Source organism: Primulina eburnea, chromosome 5, assembly GCF_022965805.1.
Source record: "Primulina eburnea isolate SZY01 chromosome 5, ASM2296580v1, whole genome shotgun sequence".
Taxonomy (NCBI): Eukaryota; Viridiplantae; Streptophyta; class Magnoliopsida; order Lamiales; family Gesneriaceae; genus Primulina; species Primulina eburnea.
In genome coordinates this window covers 15,650,091-15,671,505 of record NC_133105.1, presented here as the reverse complement: position 1 = coordinate 15,671,505, position 21,415 = coordinate 15,650,091, and the positions used below count along the sequence as shown (strand labels likewise).

At 37.9% G+C, this 21,415-nt stretch overlaps 1 protein-coding gene across 3 annotated transcripts; it reads left to right on the top strand.

Moving 5' to 3' along the window:
- The first annotated feature begins 1,017 nt into the window (after positions 1 to 1,017).
- Positions 1,018 to 2,953, top strand: LOC140831777 (serine/threonine-protein phosphatase 7 long form homolog). Of its 3 annotated transcripts, none has more exons than XM_073195528.1 (5): positions 1,018 to 1,248; positions 1,342 to 1,472; positions 1,545 to 1,587; positions 1,718 to 2,149; positions 2,236 to 2,953. In XM_073195528.1, exons 1-5 carry the CDS (start codon positions 1,051 to 1,053, stop codon positions 2,941 to 2,943), a joined length of 1,512 nt encoding a protein of 503 aa, XP_073051629.1. In that variant the 5' UTR covers positions 1,018 to 1,050; the 3' UTR covers positions 2,944 to 2,953. The 3 variants fall into 3 exon arrangements, with proteins under 3 accessions (XP_073051629.1, XP_073051628.1, XP_073051630.1); XM_073195527.1 differs by having other exon boundaries at positions 1,545 to 1,632; XM_073195529.1 differs by having other exon boundaries at positions 1,235 to 1,248; positions 1,342 to 1,419; positions 1,545 to 1,632.
- Positions 2,954 to 21,415: the final 18,462 nt, after the last annotated feature.

Here is a 21,415-nt window from a genome sequence, read left to right as displayed (position 1 = left end):
TGAGAGAAATGTTTTATAATTACAAAGCTTTTAATGATAAGTTTGAAAAAAATAAATTGGTTATACGAAATAAATATTAATTTGATATACATATATACGTGAAAATTTTCTAATAGTAAATATTTCATTAATAATATTAAAAATATTGTTTATATATTTAAAAAATTAAATAGTATACTCATTTTTTTATATCATAAATGATATAATTTCAAATATTTTTATGTAAATATATATAAAAAAATATTATAGCATTTTTCTCATAACATAAATATACTGAACTTTCCTAAAATAAATTTATTAATTTTTGTACACTTAAAAAATATATTAATTGTAAAAATATAACAAAATAATGTTTTATTAGCTTTTTGGACTTAAAAAAATATTGTAATGTTAAAAATATAATTATAATTTTGTATTATTATTTCTATTTTTTTGAAGGAATATTATTATTTCTAATTAATAATAAATTATTCTTGTTATTTTTTACAAGATGGGGGCATATATCAAACCGGTCGACCATAGTGTCCTTCACTTGCAGGAGACTCATATCTCAAGAACAATATCAAGCGATAATATCGATACCATTTTAGAAGTCAGACGATCGGATAACCGAATTTCGAAACTTTATAGTTCTGGCTTAATTCACAATCGTGTTCTGACCCTCTTGAATGAGATGGGGTTATATGGTGTTCTCCGATGTGGCTTTCGACCTATTGACAATCATCTAATTACAGCTTTAGTTGAGAGGTGGAGACGTGAGACTCATACATTCCACCTACGTGTTGGTGAGGCCACCGTCACACTCCAGGATGTTGAAATAATATGGGGTTTGAATATTAAGGGCCAACCTGTAACGGGAACCGACATGAGCACACGGCTGAAGAATGGCGTCAAAAATGTGTCGAGTTACTAGGTCTTGCAGCCACTGCATCTTTAGTGACTGGAGGACGCTTATCGATATCTGTTTTAGACGCACACTGCAGAGAAAATCAGATTGACAACGACATTTCAGACTTGGAGGTGGTGCAATATACTCGATGTATTGCCCTGATGGTAATTGGAGGATGCATGTTCCCTGATTCTCGTGGTGGTGTTGTGAGTCTTATGTATTTGCAGCTACTTCTTAATATTCCACGGGTGAGTAGGTATAGTTGGGGAAGCGCTGTATTATCCTTCCTGTATCGCGAGTTATGTAAATCATCAATTATAGGGAGGAAAATAATTTGTTGGCCTTTGTTGATCTTACAGGTAGCTTTATTATTTTGTTTATAATAATTTCACAATTTTTGTAAGCCAAAAATAATTTGTAGGCCTTTGTTAATGGTGCTTTCTTTAATGCAGGTTTGGGCATGGAGCAGGATGACATCGCTTAGTCCTGATGTACATGGTTATTGCCATATTGTTCCTGCAGCCCCCGATGTAAATGATAACGACTATGATACAATTCTTCAAATTGCTCCTTATGGTGCAAGGTAAATTTTTGCAAATCAATTTAGCATTTGAGTTACAAAAATATTTGAAATTATTTTTGTTTGTTTGTTTAGGTGGGCTCGTCATTTTAGTCATACTCATACATCTACCCACTCAGTACGTATTATACGTGAGATACTTGATCTTATGGAAGATGGTCAGGTGTTTATCAATCAATATTCATCAATATTAATACTAACATTCAATTAACACTCATATTGATTTTACATTTTTTTATTAATTGCAGTTTAATTGGACTGTTTACAATTTCGAAGCGCTCGATGTGCAAGCATTCATCACAGGACATCAAGGGGAAATATGGCGATGTGTATGCCCTCTAATTTGTTTTGATATTGTGGAAATGTATCGTCCAAATCGGGTGTTGCGTCAATTTGGAATGCGACAACGAATTCCCGAACCCGCAACTGATGGGGATGATCTACACAACTTGTCCCGAGTAGGACATCGTAATTTTGATTGGAAAGAATTTCATAGTGGTCCGATTGAGATATGGAAAAATAAGGAAACGCATATCGTGGAGGATATGCTCGTCTCTGGACACATGATGGTGGACTATCAATATAAGAAATGGTACGACAACATCACTATACGATCCATTTCTCCAAATAGCGAAGGAATTGGTTACTCCAGTGGACAAGCATATTTCCGAGCCATTGTGGTTAGTGTTAATGCAAATTTATCAAAGTAAATTATTTGTACTTATTTTCTAATGTTTTCTTAATTGATATGATTTATGCTACATAGGACGAGGAAGCAACCACACTCACAAATCGATTCAGAGGGCTTAGCGTACATGAACAATCGAGGGAGGCACTTGAGGAAACCATTCAAGATGATTGGAGAATTGGTTCACGTCTTCGTGATGCACTGAATAGGGTATCTAATGATGAAGAAGTGCAACATGATATACCACGTAGAAACTCGTTTCAAAATCTTGAGGAATGTAGCCGTCGTCGACGACGTGAATCGGGTTCTAGTAGCTCATCTGGTTCACAGCAACATCGTAGACCACATGGATTCGATGTCACTGCCACTTCACATGGACATTGCATGTGTGGGTCATCACGTGGTCATGACATGTCTGGAACGTCACATAGACCATCAACAGTGTCTAATGTTGACTATCGACCATCAATGCAATACGGTTTTCACACTCCGTACGTTGCTAACAGTGTATCATTCACTGATCTACTAAATTCTGACCATCGACAGTTTGATGATGAAGTGCGCTCGTTTAATCATGAAGTGCGTCCAAACTATTTGACTTCACCGTTTCCATTCCATGGATTTTCTGCCACATCATCTGCTAATGATCCATATGGTTTAAACAGAGAACACAATACGGAGACAGAACATAATACGGATATGGAAGCAGAACAGTTGAACTTGCGAAGAAGTCTACGAGTGCGTATACCACGTGGTTGTGGCACTAGCCATTTCTATTACTACTAGTATTATTATATCCTCTATGCATGTCGATTTCATATTCTCGTCAATTGTAGTTTGTTGTTTTATTTTGGTATTTGTATTTTGGATGTGTTATGATATTTTTATTTGAAAATAATATGATATATAATGTCATTTGTATAATATATATTATACAATAAAAAATCATATATTTGAATATATTATTATAATACAATGTAATAAAATTTATTTTAAAAAGCGTTAACTTATATGTAATTAACTAAGTTGAAATATTGATTTATACTTATATAAATCATATAACATGATATAAATTTATTGACAGAATAAAATATCAATAGTCAAAGTAAAAAAATCAAACATCAATTACAGCCAAAACAACAACTACAATTATTTAAAAACTGTTGATATTACACATTCGTAATACACGTAACCACACTTCACTTGCAACACAAATCTTAATATTATTATGATAAACAACACATGAAACTCCATTGTTATGATGTACCACCACGTGCATAAGCATGTCTCTCTCTTGTTGTTGGTCGATCCATCTCATTATGTATCCTTGATGTTCTATGTCTACCAACTCTTCGTTTTTCACGTCGACATTGGTTATGGTTTAATTCAAATTCAGCGTGTGGGGACCCGGGCTCTAACTCAATTCTTTTGGGATTTAAGTGGATCTTTGCTAGAAAATGTGGTCAAAAATTTGCTTTTCACATTACATCTAATGTATAATATACAACATAAAGTCTTTATTTATTTTACTATCACCATGTACAAACACAAAATACAAACATGTCTGGTTCCATTTCTACTCAACAACTAGAAATTAAATACAGTACATGCCACAAGTACAACTACTAGTTCTTCTGCTATGCCCGAGATCACCACGCTATGTCCAGCTCTCATCCTCTGCGTGACCCAGATCATGCCCCACCTGTTGTTATGCACACATACAGACATAACAACAGCCGGAAACTCCGGTGAGAACAAATCCCATTATAAACATATATACATGCATATAACAATTTAAATCATGAAACATGCTATCATGAAGAACATTCATATAATATACATGCAATGCTAATCAAATCATGTATAGACTCGACTCGACTATAACTCTAGGGATCCCGTATGAATAAGACGTCAATGGCTGTCACCTACCCTCCCACTCGGGGTGACTGTACGTCTTATTCCTAGACTTCGGTCTGAGCTGTATCTATGGCTGCAATAGGAGTCATGGCTGCTCCTAAGCTGAGATACACCGAACATCTAGATAGTTGACGATGGCTGTCAACGACTCTCCTATCTTAAATTCAATGAATATCAATCTGTAAACAAAGCATGCTCATATTCATATCTGAATATCACAATAATCTTATATGCTTGAATACAATTCTATAATCAAAGCATAATCATGTTACAACATTTGGATATAATTCTATAAACAATTCATAAACATGATTCAACAAATACAACAATTCTAGTATGTGATTTTAGTTTGGGAAACTCAAATAATATCTTATTTGAGTTGTGACTTCCCAAACAAACATTGCTTATACCTTTCGTGTTGAATTAAATCGAAGTCTCGAAGTCGAGATCTAACCTCTGTCACTCCCAATCTGAAATGACAATGCAGAGACATACAATATCAATTCCCAACTCAATTCAACACCTATCTAATTCTATACGTGATCTTGGTACAGTCGGACATCATAACGACATGATTTCTCAATACCGGTCTATCCAAATCTCATCATATATCAATAATCAATAATCTCAACTCATATTCATCATCATAATCATATGATACTATCCAAAATCTGCATAATTTAGCTCTAAATATGCTGGAAAATCGTAACAATTGCGTAGGACATCCGATAATCGATCCGCTTGCGAATATATAATACTTATACTCATAAGAACATATATCTACAAGCATATCCAAGTTTCCCTAACACTAATATCTCAACCCATGCTTGAATTGAAGGAAACTTACATCACCTTGAAGCCCTTGACGCGAAGAACAAGAATCTCAACTCGGAGTGAAAATCGGATGGTTAAACCTTGAGAATTCTAACTTCAAAGATCAAAGGAAATGGAGACTTTCTTCCTGGATTCTCTCGGCCCTCAAAGTTCTGAAATGGCAAGGAAATGAAGACAACTCATTAAATTTGCATGGTAGGAACAAGTGTCTATATTTTTCACATTACACGCATGACCGCGGGTGCGGTAGCTGTAAGGAACGCGGGTGCGCCAAGCTCTCGGCCATTCTATCCAAAAATGCAGAACATAGACCGCGGGTGCGGTCACTGCAAGACCGCGGGTGCGGTCTTTGCACCGCGGGTGCGGTCTGATCTTACCGCGGGTGCGGTCTCGAAATGTCAAAAACATGCCCCCTACTGGACATGCACCGCGGGTGCGGTCTTAGTGGCACCGCGGGTGCGGTGTAGCTTCGAGTTTTCTTGTTCAAATCCACAATTGCATGACCGCGGGTGCACTCTTGTACTAAGCGCGGGTGCAGTCTTGCAAAACCCTCATTTCTCATGTATTTTCTTCCCTCATTGCATTTCATGCATTCTCCTATCCTCCGAGTCGTATTTAAATGAAACTAATAATCTCGAGCCTTACATTTCTCCCCCTCTAAGAAATGATTTCGTCCTCGAAATCGCAGGCATTTACTGAACATATATGATAAGTAATATAATCAAAACTGAAAATTTACTTACATCATATAAACAACTCGGGATGTTTCTGTCGCATATCTGTTTCTGTTTCCCAAGTTGCTTCCTCAATGCCATGACGACTCCACTGAACTTTCACAAGTGGAATGGTTTTCGCACGGAGTTGTTTTTCTTTTCGATCAAGAATCTGTATCGGTTGTTCCACATAGCTCAATGTCTGATCAAGTTCTGCTTCGTCAGGCTGAATGACATGAGAAATATCTGGCATGTATCTACGCAACATCGATACATGAAAGACGTCATGTATCCCAGATAGAGAAGGAGGAAGAGCAAGTCGATAAGCTCGATCGCCAATCTTTTCAAGAATCTCGTAAGGACCAATGTATCTCGGAGATAATTTCCCTCGCTTGCCAAATCTGACCACGCCTCTGAATGGGGAAATTTTCAAGAATACTCTATCTCCTTGTTCAAACACCAACGGTCTACGTCTGATATTGGCGTACTTAGCTTGCCTATCTTGTGCTGTCTTCATTCTTTTCTGAATGATCTTCACCTTCTCAGTCATGTCACGAATCATATCTGGCCCAAGTTCTGGCACTTCTGAAATATCATCCCAGTATAGCGGAGATCTGCACTTCTTACCATATAAAGCTTCAAACGGTGCCATCTCAATGCTAGTCTGGTAGCTATTATTGTAAGAGAATTCGCAAAGAGGTAGGGAATCTTGCCAACTAGTACCAAAATCTAGTACTACGGCTCTCAACATATCCTCTAGTGTCTGGATAGTCCGCTCTGACTGTCCGTCTGTCTGAGGATAATACGCAGTACTCAGGTGTAATGTCGTACCTAAGGCCTGCTGTAAACTGTGACAGAAGTGTGAAGTGAATCGTGGATCACGATCTGATACGATAGACTTTGGCACACCATGCAATCTAACTACCTCTCGAACATATATCTCCGCCATCTGATCATGTCGATAAGTCATTCTGTACGGGATGAAGCAAGCTGATTTGGTCAACCTGTCGATAACGACCCAAATCGCATCGCAGCCTCGGGAAGATCGGGGTAACTTTGTTACAAAATCCATGGAAATGTGGTCCCATTTCCATTCAGGAATTGACAAACTCTGGAGTAATCCTCCTGGCTTCTTCCTCTCGGCTTTTAGCTGTTGGCAATTTAAGCATTTAGACACATACTCTGCGATGTCTGACTTCATCTGCTTCCACCAAAACTGTGTCTTCAGATCATTGTACATCTTTCGGCCACCAGGATGAATACTAAACCGACTACAATGTGCTTCAGACATAATCTGATGTCTTAAATCTGAAACATCTGGCACAACAAGACGGTTATTTACGTACAACACATGCTCACGCACCTGATATTCTGATACGTGTCCTGTTCTGACCATTTGAATCGATCTCTGTACATTCTGATCTGTTCTTTGTGCTTCTTTTATTCTTCTGATCAAGTCTGGCTCAACTTGAATAGTAGCAAGTCGTAGTGGCTTTCTATCGGTATCAAACTCTAATCCAGAAAAACAGCAATTTTCCACGAGTTTTGTAACACCTATCGTCGATAAGGATAAGGCACATACCTTTCGACTCAAGGCATCAGCTGCTGCATTCGACTTTCCTGGATAATATTTGATTTCGCAATCAAAATCTTTCAGCAGATCAAGCCATCTACGCTATCGCATATTCAACTCCGACTGAGAAAACAAGTACTTTAAGCTTTTATGGTCTGAGTAAATCTCGAATTTCTCGCCATATAAATAATGACGCCAAATCTTCAGTGCAAATACAATAGCTGCCAATTCCAGATCATGAATGGGGTATCATGAATGGGGTATCGAGTCTCGTGAGTCTTCAACTGTCTTGAGGCATAGGCAATCACATGACCTCGCTGCATAAGAATACATCCCAACCCTCTGTGAGAGGCATCACAATATACAACAAAATTTCCCGTACCTGAAGGAATCATCAAGACAGGTGCACTGGTCAACCTCTTTTTCAATTCTAGAAAGCTAGACTCACACTCCTCAGACCATAGGAATGGCGCATTCTTCTGTGTCAATTGTGTGATTGGCTTGGCAATACGGGAGAATCTTGGATGAATTATAGTATCCCGCTAGACCCATGAAACTGCGTATTTCAGGTACAGAAGTCGGTCTCGGCCAACAAGTCACAGCTTCCACTTTGCTCGGATCTACAGAAATACCATCTCCTGATATGATATGTCCCAAGAATACAACTCGATTTAACCAAAATTCACACTTTGACAATTTGGCATACAATCTCTCATTTCTCAGTGTCTGCAACACAATTCGGAGATGTTCTGCATGCTCATTCTTGTTCTTAGAATACACCAGAATATCATCGATAAAGACAATAACAAAATCGTCCAAATACCTCTGAAAGATTTGATTCGTCAAGCCCAGCCCATGAATACCGCCGGAGCATTTGTTAAACCAAAAGGCATAACAATAAATTCGTAATGCCCATACCTGGTTCGAAATGCTGTCTTTGGTATATCTACATCTCGAACTCGAAGCTGATGATATCCGGATCGTAAATCAATCTTAGATTATACAGACGATCCCTGTAGTTGATCAAATAAATCATCGATCCTCGGCAATGGATATTTATTCTTTATCGTGGCCTTATTCAATTGCCTGTAATCGATGCATAGCCGCATCGATCTATCTTTCTTTCGCACAAATAGCACTGGAGCACCCCAAGGAGATACACTAGGTCTGATATATCCCTTGGCTAGCAGATCTTCCAACTGTGCTTTCAATTCTTTTAGCTCAACAGGCGCCATTCTATACGGAGCTCTCGAAATAGGAGTGGTACCTGGAATCAAATCAATACTAAAATCTACCTCTCGCACTGGAGGTAATCCTGGAATCTCCTCTGGAAACACATCTGCAAATTCCCGTACTACTGGCAAGTCTGCCAATGTCGGGCTCGATTTCTGTACATCTACAGCATACACAAGGAACCCATCTGCTCCTTTCTGCAACAACTTATTCATAGTCAAAGCCGATACTAAGGGAATCCGAGATCTGGAACCCTTACCGTAGAATTTCCACTCTTCTGCCATTTCTGGTCTGAATCTGACAATCTTGTGGAAACAATCCACGGTGGCTCTGTACTTTGTTAACATATCAATTCCAACAATGCAATCAAAATCATCTAGTCCAAGTACTATGCAATCTAGATCAAGTTCATGACCCTCAAACTGTAAGATGCAATGTCTAACCGTAGTCACCGATATCAAACCACTTCCCAACGGCGAAGTAATAGACACAACATCTAACAATGACTCAACAGGCAAAGAATGCAATAATGCAAATCGTTCTGATATGAATGTATGCGATGCACCCGTATCTATTAATATATAAGCAGGATAACCGTAAAGGGAACAGTTACCTGCAATGACATCATCTGGGGCATCTTGTGCTTGCTCCTCTGTCAAGGCAAACACTTGGGCCTGTTGTCGGGTCGGCTGACTCCCGGTATGACCACCTCTAGCTCAAGGCTGGGTCGGTGTAGTTGACGGCTGAAATGAGTGGACAGATGAAGCTTGTCTCTCAGGCTGAGTCACTGATGCAGATGACCCCGCACCTTGAAATCTCGATGTACCACTTCTCTGAGGACAGACCTTGGCATAATGCCCCTGTTGCTTACATATATTACATTTACCCAATACTCCCTGACATTGTTCTGTGGCATGCTTACCTCCACAAGTACCGCAATATCCACTCGTCACCTCTAAACTCTGGCCAGGACCTCTCTGTCTTGGCCCGCTGGAGCTCGAAGAACTGCTCCCTGCCCTCTTAAACTGTTTGCCCTTTGCTTTCAGCTGATCTCTGCGTCCACTACTGCTACCACCACTTTCAATTCTGGGGAAAGATTGCACTGGAGGTAGTGGCGGTCTAGGACTCGGAGCAACATACGGAACACTCCGTTGCCTTAGCAATCCGGCTTCGGCTCCTTTGGCACGATTCAATGCATCAGCGAAGTTGTTGGGTCTTCCCGTATTTACCAACGTAAAGATGTCTGGATTTAAGCCGTTTATAAACTGATCTGCTACGGCTTCATCATTACCTGAAACGTGAGGTGCAAAGCGAAGCAAGGAAGAAAATTTAGCAACATACTCTTCAATGTTCAGTTGCCCTTGCCTCAGGTTTGCAAATTCAGCGCCTTTATCTTTACGGTAGGATACAGGAAAGAATCGCTGATAGAACTCCGTCTTGAATGCTTTCCATGTAACCTCGGTGCCACGCTGTTCTAGTGCTCTCCTTATATTCACCCACCAATACTTAGCCACGTCTTGCAGTTGATGGCCAATGAGTTTCACTCGCTTCTCGTCACTATATTCCAGAGACTCAAATAACATCTCGATATCCTCCAACCAGCTTTCACATTCAATTGCATTTTCTGTACCCTTTAAAGTCGGGGGTCGGAATGACTGGAATCGCTTTAATAGAGTCTCCATGGGCGTAGCAGTAACATCCATCGTATCTCCGGATGTGCTACCCTGCTCTGGCGCTGGTGGTCGTACTGGCACAACTGCTCTTCTAGGAGGCATGTATCTAATAATCCAACTGATTAGAATACAAGATATACAACTGTCTCAGCCCTCCTCTAGTCAGTTACCTCTGATCTAGAATCGGTTCTGATTTAGTCTTAACCAATACATGCTGTAATCAATCAAATAACAAACAACATGTAATAAGGAAAGCAATAAACATGCTAGCACATCATAGAGCAAGGAAGAAAACTCGATCTACCCCGCTCATTCTATCCTATCTTAGTCTACAGAACCTATGGCTCTGATACCACCTGTTGTGGGGACCCGGGCTCTAACTCAATTCTTTTGGGATTTAAGTGGATCTTTGCTAGAAAATGTGGTCAAAAATTTGCTTTTCATATTACATCTAATGTATAATATACAACATAAAGTCTTTATTTATTTTACCATCACCATGTACAAACACAAAGTAAAAACATGTCTGGTTCCATTTCTACTCAACAACTAGAAATTAAATACAGTACATGCCACAAGTACAACTACTAGTTCTTCTGCTATGCCCGAGATCACCACGCTATGTCCAGCTCTCATCCTCTGCGTGACCCAGATCCTGCCCCACCTGTTGTTATGCACACATACAGACATAACAACAGCCGGAAACTCCGGTGAGAACAAATCCCAGTATAAACATATATGGATGCATATAACAATTTAAATCATGAAACATGCTATCATGAAGAACATTCATATATATACATGCAATGCTAATCAAATCATGTATAGACTCGACTCGACTATAACTCTAGGGATCCCGTATGAATAAGACGTCAATGGCTGTCACCTACCCTCCCACTCGGGGTGACTGTACGTCTTATTCCTAGACTTCGGTCTGAGCTGTATCTATGGTTGCAATAGGAGTCATGGCTGCTCCTAAGCTGAGATACACCGAACATCTAGATAGTTGACGATGGCTGTCAACGACTCTCCTATCTTAAATTCAATGAATATCAATCTGTAAACAAAGCATGCTCATATTCATATCTGAATATCACAATAATCTTATATGCTTGAATACAATTCTATAATCAAAGCATAATCATGTTACAACATTTGGATATAATTCTATAAACAATTCATAAACATGATTCAACAAATACAACAATTCTAGTATGTGATTTTAGTTTGGGAAACTCAAATAATATCTTATTTGAGTTTTGACTTCCCAAACAAACATTGCTTATACCTTTCGTGTTGAATTAAATCGAAGTCTCGAAGTCGGGATCTAACCTCTGTCACTCCCAATCTGAAATGACAATGCAGAGACATACAATATCAATTCCCAACTCAATTCAACACCTATCTAATTCTATACGTGATCTTGGTACAGTCGGACATCATAACGACATGATTTCTCAATACCGGTCTATCCAAATCTCATCATATATCAATAATCAATAATCTCAACTCATATTCATCATCATAATCATATGATACTATCCAAAATCTGCATAATTTAGCTCTAAATATGCTGGAAAATCGTAACAATTGCGTAGGACATCCGATAATCGATCCGCTTGCGAATATATAATGCTTATACTCATAAGAACATATATCTACAAGCATATCCAAGTTTCCCTAACACTAATATCTCAACCCATGCTTGAATTGAAGGAAAATTACATCACCTTGAAGCCCTTGACGCGAAGAACAAGAATCTCAACTCGGAGTGAAAATCGGATGGTTAAACCTTGAGAATTCTAACTTCAAAGATCAAAGGAAATGGAGACTTTCTTCCTGGATTCTCTCGGCCCTCAAAGTTCTGAAATGGCAAGGAAATGAAGACAACTCATTAAATTTGCATGGTAGGAACAAGTGTCTATATTTTTCACATTACACGCATGACCGCGGGTGCGGTAGCTGTAAGGAACGCGGGTGCGCCAAGCTCTCGGCTATTCTATCCAAAAATGCAGAACATAGACCGCGGGTGCGGTCGCTGCAAGACCGCGGGTGCGGTCGCTGCAAGACCGCGGGTGCGGTCTTTGCACCGCGGGTGCGGTCTGATCTTACCGCGGGTGCGGTCTCGAAATGTCAAAAACATGCCCCCTACTGGACATGCACCGCGGGTGCGGTCTTAGTGGCACCGCGGGTGCGGTGTAGCTTCGAGTTTTCTTGTTCAAATCCACAATTGCATGACCGCGGGTGCACTCTTGTACTAAGCGCGGGTGCAGTCTTGCAAAACCCTCATTTCTCATGTATTTTCTTCCCTCATTGCATTTCATGCATTCTCCTATCCTCCGAGTCGTATTTAAATGAAACTAATAATCTCGAGCCTTACACAGCGTCATCCCAATATCCTTCATCTGGTATTGGGATAAATCTTCCTTCATATGTTTTAACATATCGGTGTATACTAAGCCACTGCTGCATTAATTCCATCGGGTCCAAACCGTACCACTTTGCTGTACATATGGCATGAGAGCAAGGTATTCCGAAAATTGTCCATTTTCCGCAAGAGCAATCACGAGTACTCAAGTTCACAACTTGTACATGTTCATTATGTCCTAGTCGTCCTCGTGTTACTACGGATGCAGATTTGTCACTGATTTCGTAACTGCTAACACTGTGATTGCTTGATTTGATTGACCATTTCTCGTATTTGTGGAATGCAAAATCAGGCCACGGTTGGTTGTTTGCCACCATATAGGTAATTCTTTCCTTATGATCGAAGAAATATTTTACACAACGTCCACTTGTTAACTGCACAATTGCTGGAATAGGAAGACGTCTTGCACCCTTCAACACACCATTCAAACACTCGGACATATTTGTCGTCATCACACCACGACGCCATCCACCATCATGGGCCATCGTCCACTTCTCACGTGAAATCCCACACAAATATCGATACGCATTCGGGTTAAGGTTTTTAATTGCATCCATTGTGGCATCAAACTTACGTATTTGATGTTGAGTGCCCGCTCGCCAACAAAGATCTTTCAAATGAACATTCTTAAACTGATTGTTGAAGTTTGAGCATACATGGCGCAAACAAAAACGATGTACTCCACGAGGAGGTTTGAAATCTGGTACATCATCCACGGCGCTTACAATAGCCCGATGCCTATCAGAGATAAGACATATACCTCTAGCCCCACGAATGACATGTTTGCTTAGATTATCAAGAAACCATTTCCATGAGTCGTACGTCTCTTCATCAACAATCGAAAAAGCCAATGGCAACACCCGATTGTTTGCATCCAATCCCACTGCTATCAACATTTTGTGCTTGTACTTGGTATATAAGTGGGTTCCGTCAATGCTAATAACCGTACGACAATGTTCAAACCCATCTATGCACGGTCTGAATGCCCAAAACACATAGTTCAAAATCTTCACTGTTGGGTTATACGTATCAATATGGTTCCACTCAACGATAGAGCCTGGATTGTGCTTCACGAGGGCGCCCATATATCTCGGTAGTCGTCGAACAGAACTTTCCCATGTTCCATAAACATTCTCAACAGATCGCCTCAAGCTATGCCATGCCTTGTGATACGAAATATTGTACCCAAATTTGTCCTTAATCAGTTGCATTACATATTTGATTTCGTATGAAGGGTCACAACGAACTATACCCACAAGAGTGTTTGCCACCATGTTCATGTCCATGTTATGATGGTCAAGGCCGACATGACTAGAGATACACGTATGTGGCCCTCCATACTTAGTGATTTTCCAATAGTCCGACTTCACCTTGAGCGATGCTCGAAGACCCCAATGACATGGCATAGTTGAAGACTTATTTTTGCAGCAAACTTTCCAGAACGTCGGTGAGCTTTGGACGACACGGTACTCACGTCGTGCGACCCTAACAGAGTAGTCCTTGACACTGGCAATCAGTTCTTTTTTGTCCTTGAATATCATGTTGATGCACAAATCGCCTCTTTCAGGGTTGTAATAGGTCGTGCGACTTGCATATGGGAGATCTGTAGAATCTGGAATTTGCTCATCGTACACTTGGCTGAAAAATGGTGGATCTTCACAGATTATCGACCTATCCGCTTGAATATTGTCAGGCACCGTACCTTGCCTCCATGCTTGAGATGATGTACCCTCATTTGGAACTTGTGAATAACCGACATCACGTTCAAATGCATTATTATCATCATTTTCATCAACATTACCATCTTCAGAATCGTTGGAAGGTGAATCTTCATCACTATCCTCATCGTGGTAACTATCCATAAAGAAATCATGTCTCGTTTGTTCATCATATGATGTGAACGGAGTAATTTCATACGGATTACACCTTCTTCTTGCACTAGACTCCCATCTACGCCCATCATCTGCCCATGGAATGGTTTGTTCAACCACATGATTATTCACATATCGATCCAAATTATTTGGCTGTTCATCTTCACCCACAACAACATTTGAAGTGCCTCCTCCATCATCGAAGCCCATTGTACTAAATCCTTGTGTAATACATGGGATGTAGGCTTCTAGATCATTGGAACAAACATTATTTTGTACCGACTCAAACTCAATATACAAATGTAAACACCGCAGGTCAATCTGAGATGTCATAAAATGTAAATTATCGTCATCTTCGATACAAAGTTGAAACTCTATTCTATGCGTCATCTCCATGTAGGCATATTTGGTTGTCAACTTCAGCATAAATTCCTTGCTGTTAATATTTAACTTTTTATACAATCTCTTCATCAAATCAGAATAAGTTATGGAACATGGTACCATCATCTTCTTCACAGCAGGCTTACTGTATTCCACAGTTCCTTGTTGTGCAACTACATAACCATTGACATACAACGCCACTGATATAGTGTCCATTTTCTGTGTTACGTGAATATAATTATAATTAATCACAACACAACATATGTTATAAAACTATGAAATTCTGAATAAATTAACCATGATCGTAAAGTGATTGATTTTAGAGAGAAAAAAAAGTTCATTTTAATTAGTACATGTAAATAAAATTGAAACAAAATGTTGAAGAAAAAATACCTTTATATATAACCAACATTCACACTACCACATCATCGCCGAATGCATCTTCATCAATGTCAATACGAATGAATTATTATTCATGTAAGTTATACATATATAGTGGGATGAATGAATTATTAGTCATGTAAGTGATACATATATAGTGGGAAGAAAGCATAAAAAAACAAAAGAGGATTCAATGAATATATTTCAATCAGACATTTGTCCCGAGATTCGCAGTGGTTACTGTAGCGGTCAAGGAGTCGGGGTCTCAAACCCCGACTCCTCGAAAAACACAATTAGCAGTCGGGGACCCCGACTCCTCAATGAAGTGGGGCTACAAACCCCACCTTATCATATTCTTTTAAAATTTTAAAATCTGTTATATTTGTTGTGAAAAAGTAAAAATTTATGGTAAAAAGTAAAAATCTCAAACTCTCAAAATTTACCAAACTACACACTTTATAATATTTTTCTCTCTACTCAATTGTGATTTTCTTCACAAATGAGAGATCTATTTATAGGAAATCTTTACACATAATCCAAAAATAAAATACATCATTACCTACATCATCACACACTAATTTTCAATATTCAACACCTATTTTTCAACATTCAACATTCACATTTTCAACACAAATATTTTTCACATTTTAAATAATATTTCAACACTCCCCCTTGTGATGATGATCATGATACGATGATGTCTTCATTACGTGTTTTGTACTGCCTCGTTAAAAACCTTACTTGGAAAAACCCATTGGGATAAAAACCATAGTAAGGGAAAAAGAGTGCAGTCACGTAAACTCCCCCTGATGTTGACATGAACAATTCTTCACAAATTTTGTAGATTGCGCATCCCAATATTATATATGTGCTTTCTGAATATTGACTTAGGAAGTGCCTTTGTGAAGAGATCTGATGAGTTTTCACTTGATTGAATGTGACGAACATCAATACATTTATTCTTCTCAAGCTCCTTGGTGAATGCGAAGAACTTAGGAGGAATATGTTTAGTTCTGTCGCTTTTTATGTATCCTTCTTTCATTTGAGCAACACATGCAGCATTATCTTCATATAGTATCACAGGTTTCTCATCGAATGATAATCCGCATGAGATTTGGATATGTTGGGTCATTGATTTTAACCACACACATTCACGACTTGCTTCATGTAGTGCAATAATCTCAGCATGATTTGATGAAGTAGTTACGAGCGTTTGTTTCTGTGAACGCCAAGAAATTGCAGTGCCTCCACGAGTAAATACATATCCAGTTTGGGAACGTGCCTTGTGTGGATCAGATAAGTATCCAGCGTCAGCATAACCAATCATACTTGAATTAGCATCTTTTGAATACAAAAGTCCCAAGTCTGTCGTTCCTCGTAGATAACGGAATATATGTTTAATTCCGTTCCAGTGTCTCTTTGTTGGATATGTGCTAAATCTTGCCAACAGATTTACGGCAAAAGATATATCAGGCCTTGTACAATTTGTAAGGTACATAAGGGCACCGATGGCACTTAGATATGGTACTTCTGGACCAAGAATATCTTCATCATCTTCACATGGACGGAATGGATCCTTTTCTATGTTTAATGATCTAACAACCATTGGAGTACTTAAAGGATTTGCTTTATCCATATTAAAACGTTTAAGGATCTTTTCTGTATAATTTGTCTGGTGAACAAACATTCCACATTCTTTTTGTTCAATTTGTAAACCCAGACAATACTTGGTTTTTCCAAGATCCTTCATTTCAAATTCTTCCTTCAAGTATGACACAACTTCTTGAATTTCCTTATTCGTTCCAATGATGTTTAAATCATCAACATATACAGCAATAATTACGCATCCGGATGTTGTTTTCTTAATGAAAACACAAGGGCATATTGAATTATTTACATATCCTTTTTTCATCAAGTGATCACTTAGTCGATTATACCACATTCGACCTGATTTCTTTAACCCATATAATGATCTTTGTAATTTCACAGAATAACATTCCCTGGGTTTTGAACTTTGTGCTTCAGGCATCTTAAATCCTTCAGGGATTTTCATATATATATTACTATCAAGTGATCCATATAAGTAAGCTGTAACAACATCCATAAGACGCATTTCTAAATTTTCAGATACCGCCAAGCTAATCAAATACCGAAACGTAATTGCATCCATCACAGGAGAATACGTTTCTTCATAATCAATTCCAGGCCTTTGAGAAAAACCCTGTGCAACAAGTCGAGCTTTATATCTTACTATTTCATTTTTCTCATTTCGCTTTCGAATAAAAACCCATTTGTATCCAACAGGTTTTACACCTTCAGGTGTAAGGACTATAGGTCCAAAAACATTACGTTTATTTAGCGAATCCAATTCAACCTGGATGGCTTCTTTCCATTTTATCCAGTCCTGCCGATTTTTACATTCACCAAAAGATTTTGGTTCATGATCTTCATTATCATTTATGATGTCGATTGCCACATTATAAGAAAATATATCATCAATTTCATCTATATCTTTTCGGTTCCATATTTTTTCAGTATTAATGTAATTGATAGAGATTTCATGATTCTCGTCAGTTTGTGGTTCTGACAGAACATTTTCATCATCATGTGGTTCTGACAAAACATTTTCATCATCATGTGTTTCTTCAGGAACAACATTCTCTATTTTGTGATCATCATGTTTCTCTATGAATTTTCTTTTTCGAGGATTTTTATCCTTGGAACCGACTGGCCTTCCACGCTTCAGGCGTTTAATGACATCATGAGTATCTTCCATTTGTTTCTTTGGAATTTCAATTCGAGCAGGGGCATTTGCAGCATGTATATATGATTTAGTTACCCCTTTTGTGTCTGTAAATGCATCTGGTATTTGATTTGCTATTCTTTGCAAGTGTACAATTTGTTGTACATCTTTTTCACATTGTTTTGTTCTTGGATCCAGATGTAACAATGATGATACATACCATGTAATTTCTTTTTCGGTATGTTTTTGTTCTCCCCCTAACATTGGGAAGATTTCCTCATTAAAATGACAATCAGCAAAACGTGCTGTGAACACATCTCCTGTCTGAGGTTCAAGATATCGAATAATTGATGGACTATCATAACCGATATAAATTCCAACCTTTCTTTGAGGTCCCATTTTCTTTCGTTGTGATGGTGCAATAGGCACATACACCATACATCCAAAAATTCTCAGATGAGAAATGTCTGGTTCTTTACCAAATGCAAGCTGCAATGGGGAGTATTTATGATATGCACTTGGTCTGATGCGAATTAATGAAGCAGCGTGTAAAATTGCATGTCCCCATATAGAAATAGGGAGCTTTGTTTTCATAATCATTGGTCTAGCAATCATTTGCAGACGTTTAATCAATGATTCAGCCAATCCATTCTGTGTATGTACATGAGCAACATGATGCTCAACAATGATTCCCATAGACATACAATAATCATTGAAAGTCTGGGAAGTAAATTCACCAGCATTATCAAGTCTAATTTTCTTGATTGTATAATCGGGAAATTGATTCCTCAATTTTATTATTTGAGCAAGTAATCTTGCAAATGCAACATTTCGAGTTGACAATAAACATACATGTGACCATCTGCTGGAGGCATCAATCAATACCATAAAGTATCTGAATGGTCCACATGGTGGATGGATTGGTCCACAAATATCACCCTGAATACGTTCAAGAAACATTGGTGATTCAGTTTGGATTTTGACTGGTGATGGTCTTATAATAAGTTTTCCAAGAGAACATGCTTTACATTGAAACTTATTATTCTGAAAGATCTTCTGGTCTTTCAGTGGATGACCATGTGTATTTTCTATAATTCTTCGCATCATTGTTGAACCAGGATGTCCCAATCGATCATGCCAATTGGTTAATATCGAGGAATTATCAACTACCATGTTTGATTCAATGGGACTTATATGTGTATAATGAATGCAATCCAGTAGGGAGCATTGATAGTTTTTCAATCACATATTTCTTTCCTGATTTATATGTGATAAGACACATATATTTCTCATTCCCTTCATTCATTGTTTGAGTATCATACCCATGGGAATATATATCATTAAAACTCAACAAATTTCTTTTCGATTGGGGTGAATATAAAACATCATTGATCAAAAATTTTGTACCATTAGGTAACAAAAATTGTGCTTTACCACATCTTTTAATCAAGTCTACAGGACCTGATATTGTGTTCACCGTTGTTTTTGTTGGTTTTAGTTCCAAGAAATATCTTTTATCTCGGAGGATAGTGTGCGTTGTACCACTATCGGGTATGCAAACTTCAGCTTTGCTCATAGCATTTTCCATATTTGAACTTCAAAAAAATATGCAATGAAATAAAATTACTGACAATACATATATAAATATAACACATATCATAATTGTACAATAAAACATTATTATATGAATACATGAAAAACAAATTATTGTACATTTATATTCTACCACTATATTGTTCATTTTCAGAAAAATCATTGAGAAAATCTGCAGCATCAAAATTGTTCATTTCTATCCCACCAACATGTTGATCATTTCCAGAGAAATCATTCATAAAATCACCAGCATCAAGATGAGTTGAATCACTCAAACGGTCACCGCGTTCAGTGAAGTTGGTCTCCTTTTCTTTCCCCTTTAATGATTCTTTATAAAGTTTACAAAGGTGCTCAGGGGCTCGACAAAATTTGGACCAATGTCCTGGAGTACCACATCTGTAACAAGAACTTTCATATCTTTTTGAGTGATTCTCATTAACACTTGTATTCTCATGATGTCTTTTCTGTGGATGGTTTGGGACGCTCTTTTGAGATGAGTTATAACTATCTCTATTATTTTCAAAACCACGGCCGCGTCCACGACCACGACCAATTCCACGTCCACGTCCACGTCCACGTCCACGACTTCGACCTCGACCTCGACCAAAACCTTGTCTTTGAAATTGATTTTGGTTTCCAGGTATAAATTCATTTTTACTTACAGCATTTACTTCTGGAAATGTTGTTGATCCAGTGGGTCGGGACTGATGATTTCTCATTAATAGCTCGTTGTTCTTTTCCGCCACAAGAAGACAGGCGATGAGCTCAGAATATCTCGCAAATCCACGTACTCTATATTGTTGCTGTAGAGTAATATTTGATGCATGAAATGTGGAAAATGTTTTTTCAAGCATCTCAGATTCTGTGACTTCATGTCCACAAAATTTTAATTGCGAGATTATTCTATACATCGCCGAATTGTAATCACTGACTTTTTTAAAATCTTGGAATCTCAGTGTGTTCCATTCATCCCGGGCGGTCGGAAGTATAACTTCCCTTATATGTTCAAATCTTTCTTTTAATCCCTTCCACAAAGCCATGGGATTTTTTTCAGTCAGATATTCACATTTCAATCCATCGTCGAGATGTCGACGCAAAAATATCATGGCTTTTGCCTTTTCTTGTGACGTGCATATGCCATTTTCTTTAATGGTCTCGCTTAGACCCAATGACTCAAGATGCATTTCTACATCTAGAGTCCATGGCATATAATTCTTTCCCGTGATGTCGAGCGCAATAAATTCGAGCTTTGTTAAATTTGACATGGTGGTACTAAAAAAAATTACGATGCATTTTATTAGTTAATAAATATTGCAATACAAAGTAACGGATAAACAACAAGTACAAGTATTTGTAAAAATAAAGAAAACGCACGAGGAGGATATTCTCCGATAAATACAAGACTCGTGAGTATGATAACCAAAATAATTAAAAATATCCTTGAGAAAGCCATCTTCTTTTTTCTTCGAAAAATTTGATGATGAATAATTTTTAGAGAAGAAGAGAAAGTTGGAGTGATTGAATGTGTTTGTGAGATGATATTTATAGGGCAAAAACTAGCCGTTTGTTACCGTTTATGACCGTTGGTGTACAAAAAAATAAATGTATGTATTTGTATAATTTTATGGTAATAATATGATGTATATAATATTAGACATGTTTAAATAATTATGTATATCATATCATAATATTATAATGAGCGTCATAATTTACTTTGTTTAAAAACCTTATAGGCTTTTATACTTGTCGTATCCCTTACCGGGAGTGTGGGATGTCGTCTTAACATCCTCCCAGGATTTATAACAAGTTTATGAAAAATTTATTTTTATTATTTCGAATAATAACATTATATTGTATATTAAATAAATACACAATAAATAAATATCAGTAAAATAAATATTATTACTTTTTGTTTAAA